The following is an 18,662-nucleotide window of genomic DNA, read 5'->3' as shown; positions in this document are numbered from 1 at the left end:
GTTTGCAAGAAAGCACTCGTGGTAACACCGATTCGGAAATTGTGGAAAGAAGCCAAGAAAAGAGAGCTTGATCTTGCACGATCCAAGTCTCATATTCGTCTGAAACTTTGTTTGCAAGACGATCTTCATCGGTTTTGTAGATCGGCGGAATCTGTGGATTTGCAACGAATTTGTGGAGTTTGTGGGAGAGGATAATACCTTCAACTTGTTGATTCCACAGCAGAAAGTTGTTTTCTTGAAGTTTGATGGATAGTTTCGGTCCAAAGACGCTATGATTGGTGGAATTGGAAAACGAGCCAAGAGCAGAGCTTGGTTCAGGTGGAGTCACCATGGATGAAAGAAGGAAGAAGATGCGAAATCAAGAGAAGGAGCTTCTCTGAAGCTCAGAGTTCAAGAAACGATGGAGATGGTGAAAACGAAGGTTAGCGGAAGAGAAAAAGATCGCAGGCGATTGATACCATGTTTGAGTTAGAAAAATGCTTTGCATTCATTTCAAAATACACTTTGTGTATATTCTCATTATTCTGTTACAAAGACCTATAGCTACCTTTATATAGTACACTTTGTAAACTGGAAGTATAACTAACTACCTATTGTACTATACTAATCACTTATTGTACAATACAGTAGAGAATACATATAAAAAGGAATGTGAGATAAAAACCAATGTAAGGTTTTATCTCCTAATAATATAAAAGTTAGTTACATGCATTTTATGTATCTTAAAAAAGAATACTATATGCATTTATGAAATCAGTGGTACCATCATGTAAGACAATCATTAGTATATGTTGCCATAATTTTCCCTTAAAAAACAAGTTTTTATTGACTTCATTGAGAAGCCTCATTCGGCAATATGATTTTTATGCTTATTTATGGTCCACTTTTGTCAAAAATATATATGCTTCCGTATAAGATTCTTTTGATATGTTTTGTTATTATCTTGTCAAAATATTTCTTTATATGTCATGTATTTTTTTTAAAGTAAAAACTGTAATAAGAAATATTCAAAATTAGGATGAAGGAATCAAATCAAAATGTTATATTAATTATAGAAGTAACAAAGTACCAAAGGAGAAATAGATTAGAGTTCTTCTAATGTAAATATAATGACTTGTGAAAAGTAAAAAAATTATAAGAAAATATAAATAAAATATAAATTATTACATATTATTTAACATCTTTCATCAAGTTTACGATACATTAATATGAAATATTAAAAGTAGTACATCTCAGACATTCTCCAACCATGAATTAAAAATATTTGTAATAACTAATTAACTCTCGTGAAAGATATGATAGATTATTGTGTTAATAATCACTAAATATAATACTTAAAAAGACCTTTTTTACATGATTTATTTATACTTCAACTTCATTGACTGTTTTATTTCTATAATATTTCTAATATATTTTTATTAATACTAACAAATAAGCATTTTGAAAATGATAAATTAAAAAATAGCTTTGAATTATATTATTATTATTATTATCGATTTTCTTAATTCACATAACTTAGTAAAAATATGATATATTTAAGATCGAGATATTATATCATCTATAATATAAGAAAATAAACTGTTCTGGATTTCACCAAAATACCCTTTAATTAACTTTAGTCTAAAATAATAATTTTAGGGCAAAAATTGTCTTTTACTAATTTTTTACAATCATATACTATTTTCAGTGGGCCAACAACAATTACTTTTAGAGAAGCGTGCTCTTCTGCAGACCAACCAAACACGCCACCCCTCCCCTGTCATTTTCAATTTTCTACCCTTCCCACACAATCCTTCTTCTTCTCTCTTCATTTCCTCTTCTTCTTTTTTTTTTTATCTCTTCTGCTGCCTTTGATTTCAAAACCCTATTTTTCTCTCTTCACTTCTTCCTTCTGCATTTCTTCTTCTCTAAAGAAATCAAAGAACGATGAACGGGTACCAATCGGAATAGGGGATACGGCGGCAGATCTGGCGTTTTCAGCGATTTTACGGCGGTAGATCTGGCGTTTTCAGCGATTTTACGGCGGTGTCTGGTTTCGCGATGGTGGATCTGTCCTAAAGCTCCAAAAATTTTGCACATATTTTATGTATATATTAATTGGTATTTTATATGTGCAGATTTTAGGGTTTCTATCCATTCGTATATTTGCACATTTTAGGTGTGAAATTTTGTCAATCGGAAACACTTGGAAGTGGAAAATTAATGGAAGTTTCATCTTCTTCCCAACCTATGAAGAAGAGTCGTAGAGGACCAAGGTCAAGAAGTTCATAGTATAGAGGAGTTACTTTTTTTTACTGAAGAACAGGTCGATGGGAATCTCATATGTGGTATTAATTGTTATTTCTGGTTTCATTTTCATAATTCCATAAAAGTGTAAACCTTCCTAATAAAATTGATTTTTTTTTTTGTCTTTCAATAATTGCAGGGATTGTGAAAAACAAGTGTATCTGGGTATGTGAAAAAGTTAATTATTATTTGTTTTCGGTTTGGAACAATTTTTTGTTGTTGGATATGATATGATTCAGGTAGTTCACAAACAGTCTATAAGTTTCAAAAGTAATGATATGAAAGAATATGGTATTAACTACGAAATGAATCCTTCTACTGTTACGGAATGAATCCTACATTAATATACTTGTCCTCCTGTTCTCACTTTAATTTATTGGGTATGTATAATCTAAACTTCTCTATTAAAACAGGTTGTTGAAGTGCCTAATTGTAGCTGGGAAGATATCGGTGGTCTCGAAAATGTTAAGAGGGAACTCTAAGAGGTGAGTGAAGCTCTTACATAATGACATTGATATGTTTACTTTTATCTGCGTCTGAACATTTTTGTTGTTCTTTTTTGCAGACTGTTCAATATCCAGTGGAACACCCTGAAAAGTTTGAGAAATTTGGCACGTCGCCTTCAAAGGGAATTCTTTTCTATGGTCCTCCTGGTTGTGGTAAAACACTTTTGGTAAAAGCTATTGCCAATGAATGCCAGGCAAACTTCATCAGTATCAAAGGTCCTGAGATACTCACAATGTGGTTTGGAGAAAGTGAGGCAAACGTGAGGGAAATTTTTGACAAGGCCCGTGGTTCTGCTCCATGTGTCCTATTCTTTGACGAGCTTGACTTCATTGTAACTCAGGTTGGTACCAGTCCGGGTCACTAAGCTTTGATTTAGACTTCGGGCAAATTTATTGTCAAACTTTTAAACTCTTCATTCATTTCAACTATTTCAAATAGATAACATTAACCATGGTTACTTAACCTCTGCTTTTCTTTATCCTGCAGAGAGGTAGTAGTGTATGAGATGCTGAGGGTGCAGCTAACAGGGTTTTGAACCAGCTGCTAACAGAAATGGATGGGATGTCAGCAAAGAAAACTGTGTTCATCATTGGTGCTACTAACCGACCTGACATTATAGATCCAGCTCTTCTGCGTCCAGGGCGTCTAGACCAGTTGATTTATATCCCTCTCACAGATGAAGATTCCCGTCGTCAGATATTTAAAGCTTGCTTGAGAAAATCCCCCATCTCAAAAGATATCGATATTAGAGCTCTTGCAAAGTACACCCAAAGCTTTAGTGGTGCTGATATTACTGAGATTTGCCAGCGTGCATGCAAGTATGCCATTAGAGAGAATATTGAAAAGGTACAGTTTTGAGCTTCTCCAGGTGATGTCTGGTTTTCTATTCAATGAAACCGTGAGTTATGAAAAAACTGTAATAGTAACAGTGAGTGTTTAGAATTTTTTATAAAGCATTTGTTTACAAATTTGATACTTGAAACTTTCTAATGAAGGGAGCAACTGACCAGAAACTTTCTAATGGAGAACTCGCCAACAAGATCGAGAAGAGTATTGAAAGTGATAATGTGAACAGGGAAGAAAATGTGACTGGATGTTGCCAGGGTGTTAATGGGGTTTGTTGTTGCAGTTTTTCAAGTCCTGCACAAAACAATAAGACTAAAGAGAGAAAAATCAGCTAGAATTAGCCCTACATTGAAGGAGAGTGATGTTCTCACAGTTGTTGGTGTGCTTGAAGATGTGGCGGCTGTTGTTGTGGCTTACAAACATTACAGAAGGTCGGGATGAATTAAGCTATAATAATGTCTTCTAACATAAGGTGGTGCCATCCTACACAATTCAACTACACATTTCCTTTATATTTTCGCAACTGATTTTGATGCCTTTTTTGTGTTTAGATCTGTTCCGATAACCTACATATGTGATGTTGGTATCTCTTAATCATTTGGTCATCTTTTTAACATCCATGTCTATTTCTTTTAATGGAATTGGGATCTTATGCAAAGTGATTTTTGAGTAGTATAGCAACCATTGATTTAGAGTTTTTGCATGTTTTTCAGGATGGTCCACATCGGCAGAAGCCGAAAAAGAACAATGCACTCGAGGCTTCTGAAAGTATGAGAAGTAAAAAGGTACGTTGTTAGGTTTGCTGTGTTGAGTACGTGTGAACAACAACAATTTGTATTTTTTTCGCTATTCTTATGTTGGATTATTGTTGTCATGTTGCAGATATCTGCTTGATGGGATCCAGTTGAAGCATGTCGGCCTTTAATAGACGAAGCACCGTGGCCTTTAATAGATGGGATACAGTCGAAGCATGTTAACGCGAATTTCGATTTGATGTCAGAATCACAGTTTGCCCCTTTTTAGTCTCAAAAAGATCACAATGCCGCAATGATTTTGGCTAACTCGCTATGAATCCAAATAGCATGTACTGTTTACTTCAGTTTTTCTATAAAGGTGGGATACATAACTTTCCTAACGTGTGCCAGATTATCTTCAAACACCAGAGGAGAGCAGTTCGGTCGGAAGTGAGTATGAAGATGATAAAGGCATGGAGAAAGATTTTAGTATGGATGCATTTCATGGTCACCCTATGATTCCAGATGAGGATATTTCTTTTGCTAATTCAGCTTAAATTCCAAATGATAAGGTGGATTTAACAGAAAGCAGCGGTCAGCTAACGTTGGTTGAAGATTCTGGACCAGGTGCTACAAAAGATATATCTGACAGGCATGAATTGCAGGTTGATGTTACTAATGCTGTTTTTGATAATGAGATTAACTTTCTGCTTCTTCTTCTGAAACGATTGATTTTTTAAATGATCACAATCAAGTAAAGATGGTTGCTGGAGCAGTTGACTCACCCTCTCAAACGAAGATGGTTAATGTAAAAAGAGGCCTTATTGATACCGCACCTCCATTTGAATCTGTGAAGGAAGTTGTTTCTAAGTTTGAAGGAATTATTGATTGGAAGGATCATAGAATCCAGACTGTGGAGGTATATTTGTCTGCATTTTTTTTCGTGTGATCATCATTTTCAATTTACATTCTTCACATTTCTTGCATGAAGTTTATACAATATCTATTAGAAAATAGGTAAGAGGCAAATGTTGTTATGGGGGAGAAAAAGAAGACCAATTGTCTTCACTTTAGTATCAAGTTGGTTATTAGTGGTAATTGCTGTAGTTTTTCTACAACTGCAATACTAATAGGTTAAGAGGATTGCTTTGGTGACTGTTTGCATGTTGGTATGTTGATAATAATTATTGTATAAACTTATTATGAGGCATGCGTGCATATAGCATAAAAGAGACGAAGTCCATGAAGCACGAAGTCCATCACCAACTAGAACACACTCGCCAAACGCAATAAAGCGTTTAAGGAATCCCAAAACGCCTCAACAAAACTATTGGACTTAAAAAAAGAAGCTGATGATGTAGCAACAATCTTCACGCGACAATCGACGCCTAATCTCCCAGCTTCGATGTCTCCAGCTATGGCATAAACATCGCTTGGCTCTCTATTATTGCTCACTGCAACAGACACAAGACATGTATCATTTAGTGCCATTAATTTATCGTAGATGCCATTAATTTCACATTTTTTTGTGTGGTTTGATTTCAGTTTTTGTTTTCCGGTGTTGATTGCTTTTCTGAAAGTGTAGACATCAAGATCTTCTATTAAGGATCTGTGATAATTATTTGTAAAGTTTTCTTTGGATATACTTCATGATTTTGATAATTGATTCATGTATCTAATCCGTTTTGCATAGTTAGGTCTTGATATCTAAGTCTTGATACAATGGACATGGACAGAGAACAATTACAGGATACCAAAACTAAAAACTCTCCTTGTCTTTATATTTTTTTTATTTGTCACTGTAAAATATATATGTACATGTATCATTTAGTGTTTAGTACACGTAATGCATGTTGGTTTGCAGTCTGAATTTGGAGATATTGGAGATGAGTGTCTGGATATATTGAGATATTGGAGATGAGTGCTTCTGCGGAGTGAACTACTTAACATGGTTTAAAGGAGATGTAGATAGTCATCTTTGGGTCGTTGAGTTGTATATTTTGTTGCTATGCTAAGATTTGAATATTTCAAAATCATTCCTTCTGTTTCTATGCAAGTTTGTGCTTAGATTTTCATATTATTTATTATTGTTATTTTAATATTATTAGTAATTAGTAATTTAGATTTGGCTATTTGGTAAGGTTCATTAACGAATAATAAACATGTGGCAAGAGCAGTACAAGCTATTTGGAGGGATATTATAGGTTCTCACAGCTTTGTTAATTAACCTTGACTATTCAATTTCATGTTTCAAAAATATTAGTTTTTTTTTAATAAAAATAATAGAAACCAATTTATTATCTCTTTTAATAATTAATCATAATTACTATTTATAATTTTAAAAGATAATCTAATTTAGAAATAAAAACAAAATAAATAGAGGATTTTTAAATTATAATTTTTTGAAATTCAAACTAAATTTTACTTTTTTTTTTGTAAACACACGAGTATTGATATGGAACACACACATGATATTGATATTAAGTTATTGAATTAAATATTGAATAATTACAGGAACAAATTTATTATTTATTAAAAAATTAGAAATAATATCAAAACAAAAATATTTATATATAGGAATAATTAAGCTATTGAATCAAATATTCTTATATACGAAAAAAAATTATAAAAATAGATTTATTATCTCTTATAAAAATAATAAACTAATTTAGTTAGTAATAATTAATAACTTTTTAATAAGCAATTTGTACCCAGTGAGATCGGAACCTGAATTAATAAACTATTTTGATAAAAGAATTTTATTTATAAAAGAGAGAACAATTTTATAACACACCTATACTCGTGAGAACGCACGAGTAGCATACCAGTACACAAATAAATGCATAGGTAATCATACCAAAATTCGTGTGAACGCACGAGTTATTGATTTTTTGTACAATTATAGAAAACAAAAGTAAAAATAATATATTAATCCAAACACAAAAAAAGTGTTATTTTTTAATTATTTATTTACTATTGATATATATATATATATATATATATATATATATATATATATATATATATATATATATATATATATATATATATATATATATATATATATATATATATATATATATATATATATATATATATATAGGGAATGTATCAAGTAGGAGGGTTTTTAAATAAGAGATAAGAGCATTCAATGCTAACCATTAGATTAATCAAGAGAGAGAAATAATAATTATATTAATATTATAATTAATAATTTAATTTCTCTCTCTTGATTAATCCAATAGTTAGGATTAGATGCTCTTATCTCTTATTTAAAAATTCCTCCTACTTGATACATCCCATATATATATATATATATATATATATATATATATATATATATATATATATATATATATATATATATATATATATATATATATATATATATATATATACGATTGATTCAAATATTTTTATATATGTAATAATATATTTGATTTGTAAATTGATTTTAATCAATTAATATTAACGGGAACATGAATTTAGTAATTAAAATATTGAATATTAACGGCAATATTAAATTACTGATCAAAATATTGAATATTAACGGGAACATAAAGTTACTGATCAAAATATTTAATAATAACGGAAACATGAATTTACTAATAACAGAAACATAAAGTTACTGATAAAAATATTGAATATTAACAGAAACATGAAGTTACTGATCAAAATATTAATATTAGCGGAAACATGAAGTTACTAATCAAAATATTAAATATTAACGGGAATATGAAGTTACTGATAAAAATATTTAATATTAATAGGAACATGAAGCTATTGATCAAAATATTAATATTAACGGGAACAGAAAATTACTGATCAAAATATTGAATAATAGCGAGAACATGAAGTTACAGATCAAAATATTGAATATTAACGAAAACATGAAGTTACTAATCAAAATATTGAATCTTAACGAAAATATGAAGTTACTAATCAAAATATTGTATATTAAAGGGAACATGAAGATATTGATCAAACTATTGAATATTAACGGAAACATTGAATAATTAATTAAAATATTGAATATTAACAGAAAGCGATGTTAATATGTTGAAAGTAAATGTAATTAAGTTTATTGTATTGGACAATCAACATTGTGTTGTGTATTCTTTATGCAGGTCACATTTTGTTCTACTATTGCTAAAACACTAATAATTTAAGCCAAATAATTAATCTTTCCAATTTTTATTGCATACTAATCAAAGAACACTAATTATTCTTTTATTTAAAACCAATTATTTCTCAATGAAACCTCTACATTTCTTAAATGCATCTTTAGTTTTGTATTATTCAATCTAAAACAATATAAACTTTATTTTATTAATTACTTTTTATTTTCAATATTCAGTTTTTTTAATATTAGTATTTTTATAAATTTACCCATTTTAACAAAAATTCAGTCTTTTACTAATACCTTTTATTTTCCTCAATCCAAATGCGCGAAAACGACGGGTACCCGTGCGAACGCACGGGTATCACACTAGTTATAAAAAAAAAGTTACAATCAAACAAAGGTGGCAAGCACTAGTTGGCCAATTGTAGATATTGAACTCACCTGCTGGCACCCCATAACCAACATCATTACACATTATAATTATACTATTATACTACATCCTTAACATTTGTCTTAACAAAAAAGCTAAATAAAATAAAATAAATTAATGCATCCCCTATTAAAAAAGAAAAGACAAGAAGTAGAAAATATAGAAAAAGAGAAAAAGAAAAGAAAAGATAAAATAAAAGAGAAAGTGTGAGACAGACACTAAGATTAAGAAAGAGAAAAACAAAACAAAAATAAAACCCGGGTTCAACGGGTCAAATCAATAACTCTTCCAATACTTACAAAACCACAGGTTTTTTCTCATTCACCTTCTTCTTCTTCACACACACAGAGGTTACTTACTCTCTCAACAACAATGGTTTCATCAGATCCTGGTATGTATGTCCCTTGGCATTTCCTCTTTGTTATGTAGTTTTCACCATTCATATTCATTGTTTTGTGTTGGATTTTTAGCTCACCTTTCAAGTATATAACAAACAAGAGTTTTTGTTTTTGTTACTATGTTTGTTTATTCCTTTTTTTGTTTATGTTTAATGTGAAATAAATGAGTAACATTAATGGTTTGGTTTGTGAAAGTGGTGTATAAGGTATAGTTGATGTCAATGGAAAAGGAAATTTTTGTGTGCAAGATTTGATTTTTCGGTTGTTGTTCCATTTTTTAATGGAAAATAAATATGGGTTTTGTGTAAGAGGAATAGGGTATGTCTCCTTCCCTAAAAACCCTTGATATCCCTCTTACTTTTTATGTCATTTCATTTTTGCATTTTTTATGTTTTTTGTTTTCTTCATTTTTAATGATGATTATTACTACAAGTTAGTGTTTCAATGTAGAGATTAATTGCATTTTGATTTTGCAGATTGTCATTTTGGTGTCTGCTTTTTATTTTATGTCTCAGTTTGAACAATCCTTAGCTAGATTTTGATAACCTTTAGGCTGAACTCCCGATTACTTCGGTGCCGCCCTTTTCTCGAGAACTAGATGGTTAAGATAAAAAAAGATGAAAGTTTGTTACTTAGTCTTACTTTTTCAATTTTGATCTTTGATTTGTGATTTGCATTGCAGGTTGTTGATACTTGATAGCATGATTAGAGAAAATTCGCTTACTTGTATAAAGATGTGTGAATTTTGATGTTTTAAGGGGAAAGAAGTTGAGGATCATGGAAGAAATACAGTCTCAGTCAGATAATTATAGGTCTTCTTCATCATCGGCTAGTAGTCCGGCGAGTAGGGTACCGTCAAGCAACTTTTTCTATCTGCGTAAACCCGGTTCGCTAAGGCAACCGATCTCGTTTGAGGATTCACCTGAGTGGGATGATACTACTGATCTTGATGTTAGAGTTGAGGAAGGAGGTGACTCTATTAATGCTGCAACAACACCGGCTTCACCTTCTCTCTCGAAGCTCAACAGCGGCTCCTTGCCTTCACCGCATCTACCGGAAGGTGCTGTCATTCCACGGAAGATTGCTGGGGCTTCTGTTGCTTGGAAAGATTTGACTGTTACTATAAAGGGAAAAAGAAAGTATTCTGATAAGGTTATTAAGAGTTCAACCGGTTATGCATTGCCCGGGACATTGACTGTAATTATGGGTCCGGCTAAATCAGGGAAATCTACATTATTACGAGCCATTGCAGGTCTTGAAGAACGCTTTAATGTCCTTTTTTACTAAACAATTCAAATGATATTCATATTAGTATTTTGGTAATCAAAGCTAAAATGGAACTTTCTCTTTACCTCAGGAAGATTGCATCCTTCAGCTAGGATGTACGGCGAAGTGTTTGTGAACGGAGCGAAATCGCAAATGCCCTATGGATCATATGTGAGTTCAGTGCCTCATTGTTTATTCAATTTCTGAATTTCCATTATGTTTATAGTTGTTCAGTTCAAGAATGGATGTTTCTTAATTTGCAGGGTTATGTGGATAGAGAAACCACTCTGATTGGATCCCTCACTGTGCGCGAGTTTCTGTATTATTCAGCCTTACTGCAACTTCCCGGTTTCTTTTGTCAGAAAAAGAGTGTAGTAGAAGATGCTATACACGCAATGTCGCTAGGTGAGCATGCAAATAAGCTTATAGGCGGACATTGTTATATGAAAGGACTTCCTAGTGGCGAGAGAAGGCTTGTTAGCATTGCTAGGGAGCTTGTGATGAGACCACGTATTTTATTTCTAGACGAACCTCTTTATCATTTGGACAGGTGTTTATTTATTTGTTTTTTTCAATTAATTTTTCCTGTAATAATCCTCTATTCATTTCTTGATAGTATTCCATATTTAGAGCAATTTTTTTGTTAACATCCTTTTCGTTATATATCTGTTTTAAGTGTCTCGGCACTTTTGATGATGGTTACATTGAGGAGACTTGCAAGCACCGGTTGCACTCTTATCATAACCATCTACCAGAGTAGCACGGAAGTTTTCGGTCTTTTTGACCGAATTTGTCTGCTTTCCAATGGAAATACCTTGTTCTTCGGAGAAACGTTAGCTTGCTTGCAGGTAACTTATCTTCTATACTTACCTATCCCTGCACAAAACTTTGATTAAGAACGATGAGTATGGTTCCAAATGTGTCAAGAACTTAACTTTTTTCGCCAAACCTACTCGTCCAGTAAAAGGAATATATATCTTGCAATTGACTGTTATAATTTTATGTTCATACAGCACTTCTCGAATGCTGGATTTCCTTGTCCGATCATGCAAAGTCCTTCTGATCACTTTTTACGCGCAATTAATACAGATTTCGACAGGATAATTGCTATGTGTAAAAACTGGCAGGTAATTGCTATGCGTCATTGCTATATTAATGATAACAGACGAAGCTCTTTTAAATGCTATGCTATTATTAACATTTTCATTTTGATAGGATGACAACGGAGATTTTTCTTCCGTAAACATGGACACTGCTGTTGCTATACGCACACTTGAAGCAACTTATAAGTCATCTGCAGATGCTGCTTCTGTTGAAACAATGGTTCTGAAACTCACTGAGAAGGTATGTCATAGCCGCTATGTAAGATAGAACTTCGGTTATATCGGGTTTTTCAATAACTCATTAACTTTAGTTTAGAGTCTTTTTAAAAAGTATTATTGAATTTCCAGGAAGGTCCGGCTCTCAAAAGCAAAGGGAAAGCTAGCAATGCTACTCGGGTAGCGGTCTTAACGTGGAGATCTCTATTAGTCGTGTCAAGAGAATGGAAATATTACTGGCTTCATCTTATTCTTTACATGCTCCTCACACTGTGCATTGGTACTGCATTTTCTGGTTTAGGTCATTCTCTGTCTTCTGTTGGGGTGAGTCTCGACTTGACAACTGCATATATAGTTATACTCGATATAAATTAAATTTTAACACGCTTTATATTGCAGGGAAGAGTTGCGGCAATTTTTGTATTTGTGTCATTCTGTTCACTTCTAAGCATCGCCAGGGTACCTGCACTTATGAAAGAAATCAAGGTAGTTTTTCTTACGCTTTTTCAACTTCACAATGCGATTGACAATGCGTGAATATTATTTATAGTAATAGACATGTCTTCTTTTTGCAGATATATGCGTGTGAAGAATCAAACCAACATTCGAGTACATTTGTATTTTTAGTTGCGCAGCTCTTGTCCAGCATTCCATTTCTTTTTCTCATCTCCATTACGTCAAGTCTAGTCTTCTACTTCCTAGTAGGACTAGAAGATCAGTTCAGCTTGTTAATGTACTTCGTGCTGAATTTCTTCGTGACTCTCTTGCTAAATGAAGGAATCATGCTAGTTGTCGCTACTTTATGGCAAGAAGTTTTCTGGAGTGTCTTGACACTCTTATGCGTACACGTGAGTTCTGCTGCCCATTTGTCTCAAGCAATGTGACTACTGAACTAAGTACTAATGCATATATATACACGCCATTTCAGGTGGTCATGATGCTTTCAGCCGGCTATTTCAGAATTCGAAGTACTTTGCCAGGGCCAATATGGATGTATCCAATGTCCTATATAGCCTTTCATACATACTCGATTCAGGTAAAGATAATTGATATGCATCGACAGTGTAAAATAGTATTACAGAGACATCTAATCATCTAATTTACTCATCTTGATCTTTCTTAGGGCCTATTGGAGAACGAGTATCTAGGCACTTCCTTTGCGGTTGGGGAGGTAAGGTCGATATCTGGTTTTCAAGCTCTTCAAGGTGCCTACAATATCTCCCCCGATGCTAATGCGAAATGGAAAAATCTGTTGGTTTTGTTTCTGATGGCGATAGGTTATCGAATTTTAGTGTTTATTTTATTATTTTTATTCGTAGGGAAAAAAATATCCCTGCTTAAAAGTTTCAAGTGTAGCAATAGGGATACAACAGATACAAGTTGATTTGATAGGAATTTTGTTTAGTGATTTTACAATGTCACATTTGTATAATTGGTTTTGATATAGTTTTGGCTGTGAACTATAGTTTTGTGAATTTATCTTTAGACTAATGAAGAGGAAATATGAGATTAATTTGGTATATCACTTGATATTGGTGCATGCATTTTTGCTTTTTTATGAAAGGTACTTGTTTGTTGTGATGTTAAATAATTGGTTTATGATGTAGCTAAATCTAGATGCATTGAAATTTGGGTTGAAGGTATGATTCTGGTGATGGGGCATGGATGGTCCTCTATATGTTTTTTTTGTCCACTTGTTTTGAAGTGGCTTTTTCTTTCATTGATGTTTGTGTAATGTGTGGCATATGATATGAATAGTTGCTATAAAGGGGGTCATGAACCGACCAAGTTTTTCTTTTTAAGATTACAATACAATGTACATTGTAAAAATGTTTGTAACATACCCTTGAGGTTCAAAAAAATCTTGAGGTTTATGGTATAAAAACAGAAAACGTGGGGGTGTGAGGGAAAGGAAAATAAGGAAGAGTATATTTGTCCAAACCAAATTTTTTTTGTAGTACAATACTATTTATGGGTCATATTTAACCATTTCCATGAGTGAATATCACAAACCCAAAATCAAATAACCATATCATAATTTCATGAGGGCATTACTCTTTACACCTCATGCCTTGCTCACATATCCCGCTGAAGATTTGAAATTAACCACAGAATTTGGATTCTAATCTTCGGTCGCATATGCTGGTGCTCTTTGTTATGTAACTTTCTTTTTATTCTTACAAAAATAAACACAAATAAACACGCAAACAAAGTAAAACACAATTGTGTGGGTTGTCTCTCTTGCAACGCCTTTTAAAGGTCATTAGTTTGACCGTTTGAACTTCATGATTAAGAGGGTGCTTCCTTCAAACTTAAATCCTTCACATTGTGCCTAACAAATGTTGGGTTCCATTTGAACATATCCAACCATTTCACATATGCTTTACCCTTTTCTTTCTTTCTTTCTTTTGTGAGGGAGTTCATACTCGAGGTCTGGTGTTAAAGGTTTCTTTTCCACTTTTGGAACCGTCCTGTGTGCTAGTCTTAAGCTTTTTGTTTTAAAGTTTTGGTTTTGAGTGGCAAGACTTTCATTGAGTGCCTTCTTGTAAGCCTCGACTCCTTTATCTTTTCTAACCTGACTAATATCACTCGCTAGGTACACTTTCACTCTATCATGGGGGATTGGTTCAGAGGGGGACTCATCGACATGTTTTTTTAACTATATCGAACCTGCAGCAAGAGTATTTGAAAATGAGGCTTTTTATAAGTTTAGATAATAAGAACTCAATATTTTCATCCCATACTTCAAAAGTGAGTTTCCATCGCTTAACATCTATGACTCCCTTAGTTGTGGCAAGGAAGGATCTTCCTAATAGGATTGAGATTTCATAATTCTTTTGTATATCCATTACGACGAAGTCTATAGGAATGATAAGTTGTTATATCCTTATTTGCACATCTTACACAATTTCTACTAGCTACTTGACTCACATATCTGTCAACTGTAAAGATATTCTAGGGGATTTCATCCCACCAAGGCATAGTTTTATAAAGACAAACAAATGCATGAAGCTCACACTCGCCCCTAAATAACATAAAGCTCTCTCGAAATTCATTTGACCTTTAACATAGGGAATTGAAAAGTCATATGATATTTTAATTTTGGAGGCAACTTGTTTTATATTATAACACTACACTTTTTTGTTATTCATTTCTTGTCTTGTAAGCTTTACACCAGTAGCTTTCACTGGATGTTTGTAACCATCCATCAGAAGATCCTATAAGTCACCATCTAGACCAAGGAAGTAACTTTCAAGTTTGTCTTTCCAGTATTCAAAGTTTTCACCATCAAATACTGGTGGTCTAGTATAACCATTGTTACCATTTCCATTGTTTTGCTCAGCAGAGCCAGATGTAGATGTATGTGTTGGATCTTCACCAGCCATCTTGACTTAAGCGTTTTTCTCTTCCTGAATCTTTTCTAAACACGGTTAAGTGCTTGCACCTTAGAACCGGCGCTCTGATGCCAATTGAAGGATAGAAAAACACTTAGAAAGGGGGGGGTTGAATAAGTGTAGCTTTAAAACTTGTAAGATAAAAACAATTTGCACAATGATTTTTATCCTGGTTCGTTGTTAACTAAACTACTCCGGTCCACCCCCTTGGAGTGATTTACCTCACTTGAGGATTTAATCCACTAATCACACAAGATTACAATGGTTTTCCACTTAGATAACTTCTAAGTCTTCTAGAGTATTCTGATCACAACCTGATCACTCTAGGAACAAACTGCTTAGATACCCTCTAAGACTTTCTAGAGTATACTGATCACAACCTGATCGCTCTAGTTCTTACAAATTAATGTAAACAAATTCTTATAAGAGTTACAATGCTTCTTAATAAGCTATTATCACAACTGTGATTTTCTCTTAAGTTTAAGCTTAATCTCACTAATATATTACACCAGCAATGTAGTGAGGTTGAAGATGAAGTTTGAGAGCTTTTTGAATTTGATAGCGTTTCTGTATATTTGCGCAAAAAGTTGTCTTCAGCTTCTCATCAGAACTTCTATTTATAGGCGTTTGAGAAGATGACCGTTGGGAGCATTTAATGCTTTGCGTATTCCGTACAGCATTGCATTTAATGTTTCACTCGTTTGTCAACTACCTCGAGCCTTGCTTTCGCTGTGTCTACTGACGTTGCCTTTAATAGCTACTAACGTTCCTTTTGTCAGTCAGCGTAGCCTGCCATCTTGTACTTGCTTCTGATCTGATGTTTGTGTAAACAACGTTTGAATATCATCAGAGTCAAACAGCTTGGTGCAGAGCATCTTCTTGTCTTCTGACCTTGAAGTGCTTCTTAGCGTGATACCATGAGAACTTCAGTGCTTCTGCTTCTGATCTCAAGTCCTTCTGATGCTTCCATAGACCATGTTCTGATTCTGCTTGACCATCTTCTGTTGTCTTGCCAGACCATGTTCTGATGATGCATGCTGAACCTTCTGAGTCAGTGCTTCTTGCGCTGATTTTGTGCATACTCTTTATGTGATTCCTGAAATGGAAATTGCATAGGATTAGAGTACCACATTATCTCATACAAAATTCATATACATTGTTATCATCAAAACTAAGAATATTGATCAGAACAAATCTTGTTCTAACATGGTTTACCCAGCAAGATTGAACATTATTTAGGGATTTACCCAGGAAGATTGAACATTATTTAGGGATTTTGAGCTCATTTATGTGATTTTTTTATCCATAATGCACTAACTTTTCTGGATATGAGAAAGCAAAATATCACAAGAAAGGAGGATAACTGCAAACTGGGAGAAATGACTTAAAGAAATACAATGTTGACTCTTCAAGAACTGTACTCTAGCATGCAAAAGGAAATAGACCCTATCAAACGTATCAAATCACTAACACGCAGTTCTCGATCGAGTGTTTTGGTTTCCAAGGATCATAATTGTAACACCCTAAACCCTGAAATTTATATATAAAGCATTACACAACAATTTAAGGTGTCACCATCGACAATCCTTCAACAACACATAATCATTTAGCAACACACAACAAAAAAAATAACAACAACATACAACACTTGCCATCGCACGCTCGCCTTGACTTAGGGTATCATTGTGGCAGTTTCGATCTTATTTCAAATAAATAAAACAACACAACTTAGGACATTTAGTCTCAACTTCAAAATTATATAAAACTGCTTTTAAGGAAGTGAGTTATCGAAATCAACTCTCATCAACTTCAATCATCGACAAAATAATTAAATAAAATCCAACAAAAGAATAATAAGCAAATCAAACGTTCCCAACCCCGATGTTACAAAATCAGAGCAAGACTTCTAAAACAACGACAAAACTAAAGGAAATAACTCAAAAAGCTAGCTTTCACCTATAACAACAAACTCTACTCCTGAGTATGGGTAGACCCATTAGGGCTAGCCCATATGAGCATGGGTAGACCATTAGACCCGCATAATTATAAATTTTAAAAAATATATATTAATATTTATATTGTTTACTCCAAAATAGCACATTGATTTTTCTCTCCTCACTAAATTTTATCTCTATTCTATTCAATCTTTCTCTTTTAAATATTATACATTAATATAATCAACATTCTCGCATCGCATTATATTAGTTTTTCTCTTATGTTAAATATTCAAGTATTATTTTATACATTTTAAACATATATTGTATTTAAAAATTATAGTATTTATAATATATAATATAGTACTTAAAAATGTATTATGTTTAAAATAATATAATTTTTAATTTTATTTATAATAAATATTATGGAGCTTTAATTTTAATTTTTTAAAATAAAAAAGTCCGTTTAGGGTGGGGTAGTCTGAAATCCATCTATGCTGGGCTCGGGTAGTATTTCTCGAGCCCATATTAAATCGAGCTTTTTCGGTCCAATCTTAAAAATCTCAGGATCCATCAGGACCGGTCCGTTTAGGGTCGGGTAGCCCATTTTGACAGCTCTACCTACACCCTACCACAATCCGCCAGAAACAAAATACAAGAACAAAACCACTGGGCAACTACGAAATGCATAAAACATAGAGCACTCCATAATCCACCACTTACCAATCTTAACTACACTTCCATGTTGGAGAATCAACTGAGGCAACAAAACCTTCAAGACACCTAAAGCACTAAAAAAGGACCACCCTAAACAAATAAAACCTTTTGCGCCACACAATTACTCATCCACCATTACAATCCAAAAATGGCAGCTTTAGCACACTAAAACCTCCATCAAACACTCACAGAGATAGCAGACGCCAAATTAGTTTTCGAATTAAATCTCTATGATATCGATACTAGCCCTTGGATTCAAACACCACATTGTTGCATTGAACTTAATCCTATTTGCTTTAGTTTTCAGCCAATTCCATGCATACATTTTCACGTCCTCCATCAAATCTTCAAACTCAATATCTTTGTCTTTGAATAATTTTTTTGTTTCTTGCAATCCAAATACGCCAAACACATACAAATCAAATCACTTTAACCTGATTTGAGACTTTGTTGTCTCCGCCTAATAGTCTTTCAAACTGGTCCAACATTGAAAGACTATCATTGTGCAACGCCGATGAAATATTTAACCAGCAACATGCAACATATCAGACCCTTGCAAAAACTAGACGTTCAAAAATAAATGAGACACAAACTCTTTATTTCCGCACTCTCCGACACATTAGATAAAACCTTGCCATATGAATCCTCTCCAAAACACATTGTTTCTTCTAGCTATTTTATTACAAAAGATCCTCTAAGTTAAGCAA

At 33.1% G+C, this 18,662-nt stretch overlaps 1 protein-coding gene and 1 pseudogene across 2 annotated transcripts; both read left to right on the top strand.

The window, feature by feature from the left end:
- Positions 1 to 2,678: 2,678 nt before the first annotated feature.
- On the top strand, positions 2,679 to 6,409 carry LOC131621451 (cell division cycle protein 48 homolog; annotated as a pseudogene).
- A 2,753-nt stretch (positions 6,410 to 9,162) lies between these two features.
- Positions 9,163 to 13,449, top strand: LOC131621352 (ABC transporter G family member 3-like). 2 transcript variants are annotated; one of them, XM_058892393.1, is made up of 12 exons: positions 9,163 to 9,317; positions 10,007 to 10,576; positions 10,682 to 10,761; positions 10,854 to 11,140; positions 11,267 to 11,438; positions 11,604 to 11,717; positions 11,806 to 11,934; positions 12,042 to 12,233; positions 12,309 to 12,395; positions 12,485 to 12,757; positions 12,838 to 12,945; positions 13,033 to 13,448. In XM_058892393.1, exons 2-12 carry the CDS (start codon positions 10,102 to 10,104, stop codon positions 13,291 to 13,293), a joined length of 2,178 nt encoding a protein of 725 aa, XP_058748376.1. In that variant the 5' UTR covers positions 9,163 to 9,317; positions 10,007 to 10,101; the 3' UTR covers positions 13,294 to 13,448. The 2 variants fall into 2 exon arrangements, with proteins under 2 accessions (XP_058748376.1, XP_058748377.1); XM_058892394.1 differs by lacking the exon at positions 9,163 to 9,317 and adding an exon at positions 9,417 to 9,925 and having other exon boundaries at positions 13,033 to 13,449.
- Positions 13,450 to 18,662: the final 5,213 nt, after the last annotated feature.

Source organism: Vicia villosa, unplaced genomic scaffold (genome assembly GCF_029867415.1).
Source record: "Vicia villosa cultivar HV-30 ecotype Madison, WI unplaced genomic scaffold, Vvil1.0 ctg.000004F_1_1_1, whole genome shotgun sequence".
NCBI classification, from domain to species: Eukaryota; Viridiplantae; Streptophyta; class Magnoliopsida; order Fabales; family Fabaceae; genus Vicia; species Vicia villosa.
The sequence above is the reverse complement of the archived record's forward strand: the minus strand, read 5'-3'. Positions and strand labels throughout refer to the sequence as shown.

What these genes read in the sequence shown, in the direction of transcription:
- LOC131621352 (XM_058892394.1), top strand. Translation starts at nt 10,102, where the DNA reads ATGGAAGAAATACAGTCTCAGTCAGATAATTATAGGTCTTCTTCATCA. An exon ending in CCTCTTTATCATTTGGACAG is followed by an intron (nt 11,141 to 11,266) that starts GTGTTTATTTAT and finishes ATCTGTTTTAAG; the next exon opens with TGTCTCGGCACTTTTGATGA. An exon ending in ATTCTCTGTCTTCTGTTGGG is followed by an intron (nt 12,234 to 12,308) that starts GTGAGTCTCGAC and finishes TTTATATTGCAG; the next exon opens with GGAAGAGTTGCGGCAATTTT.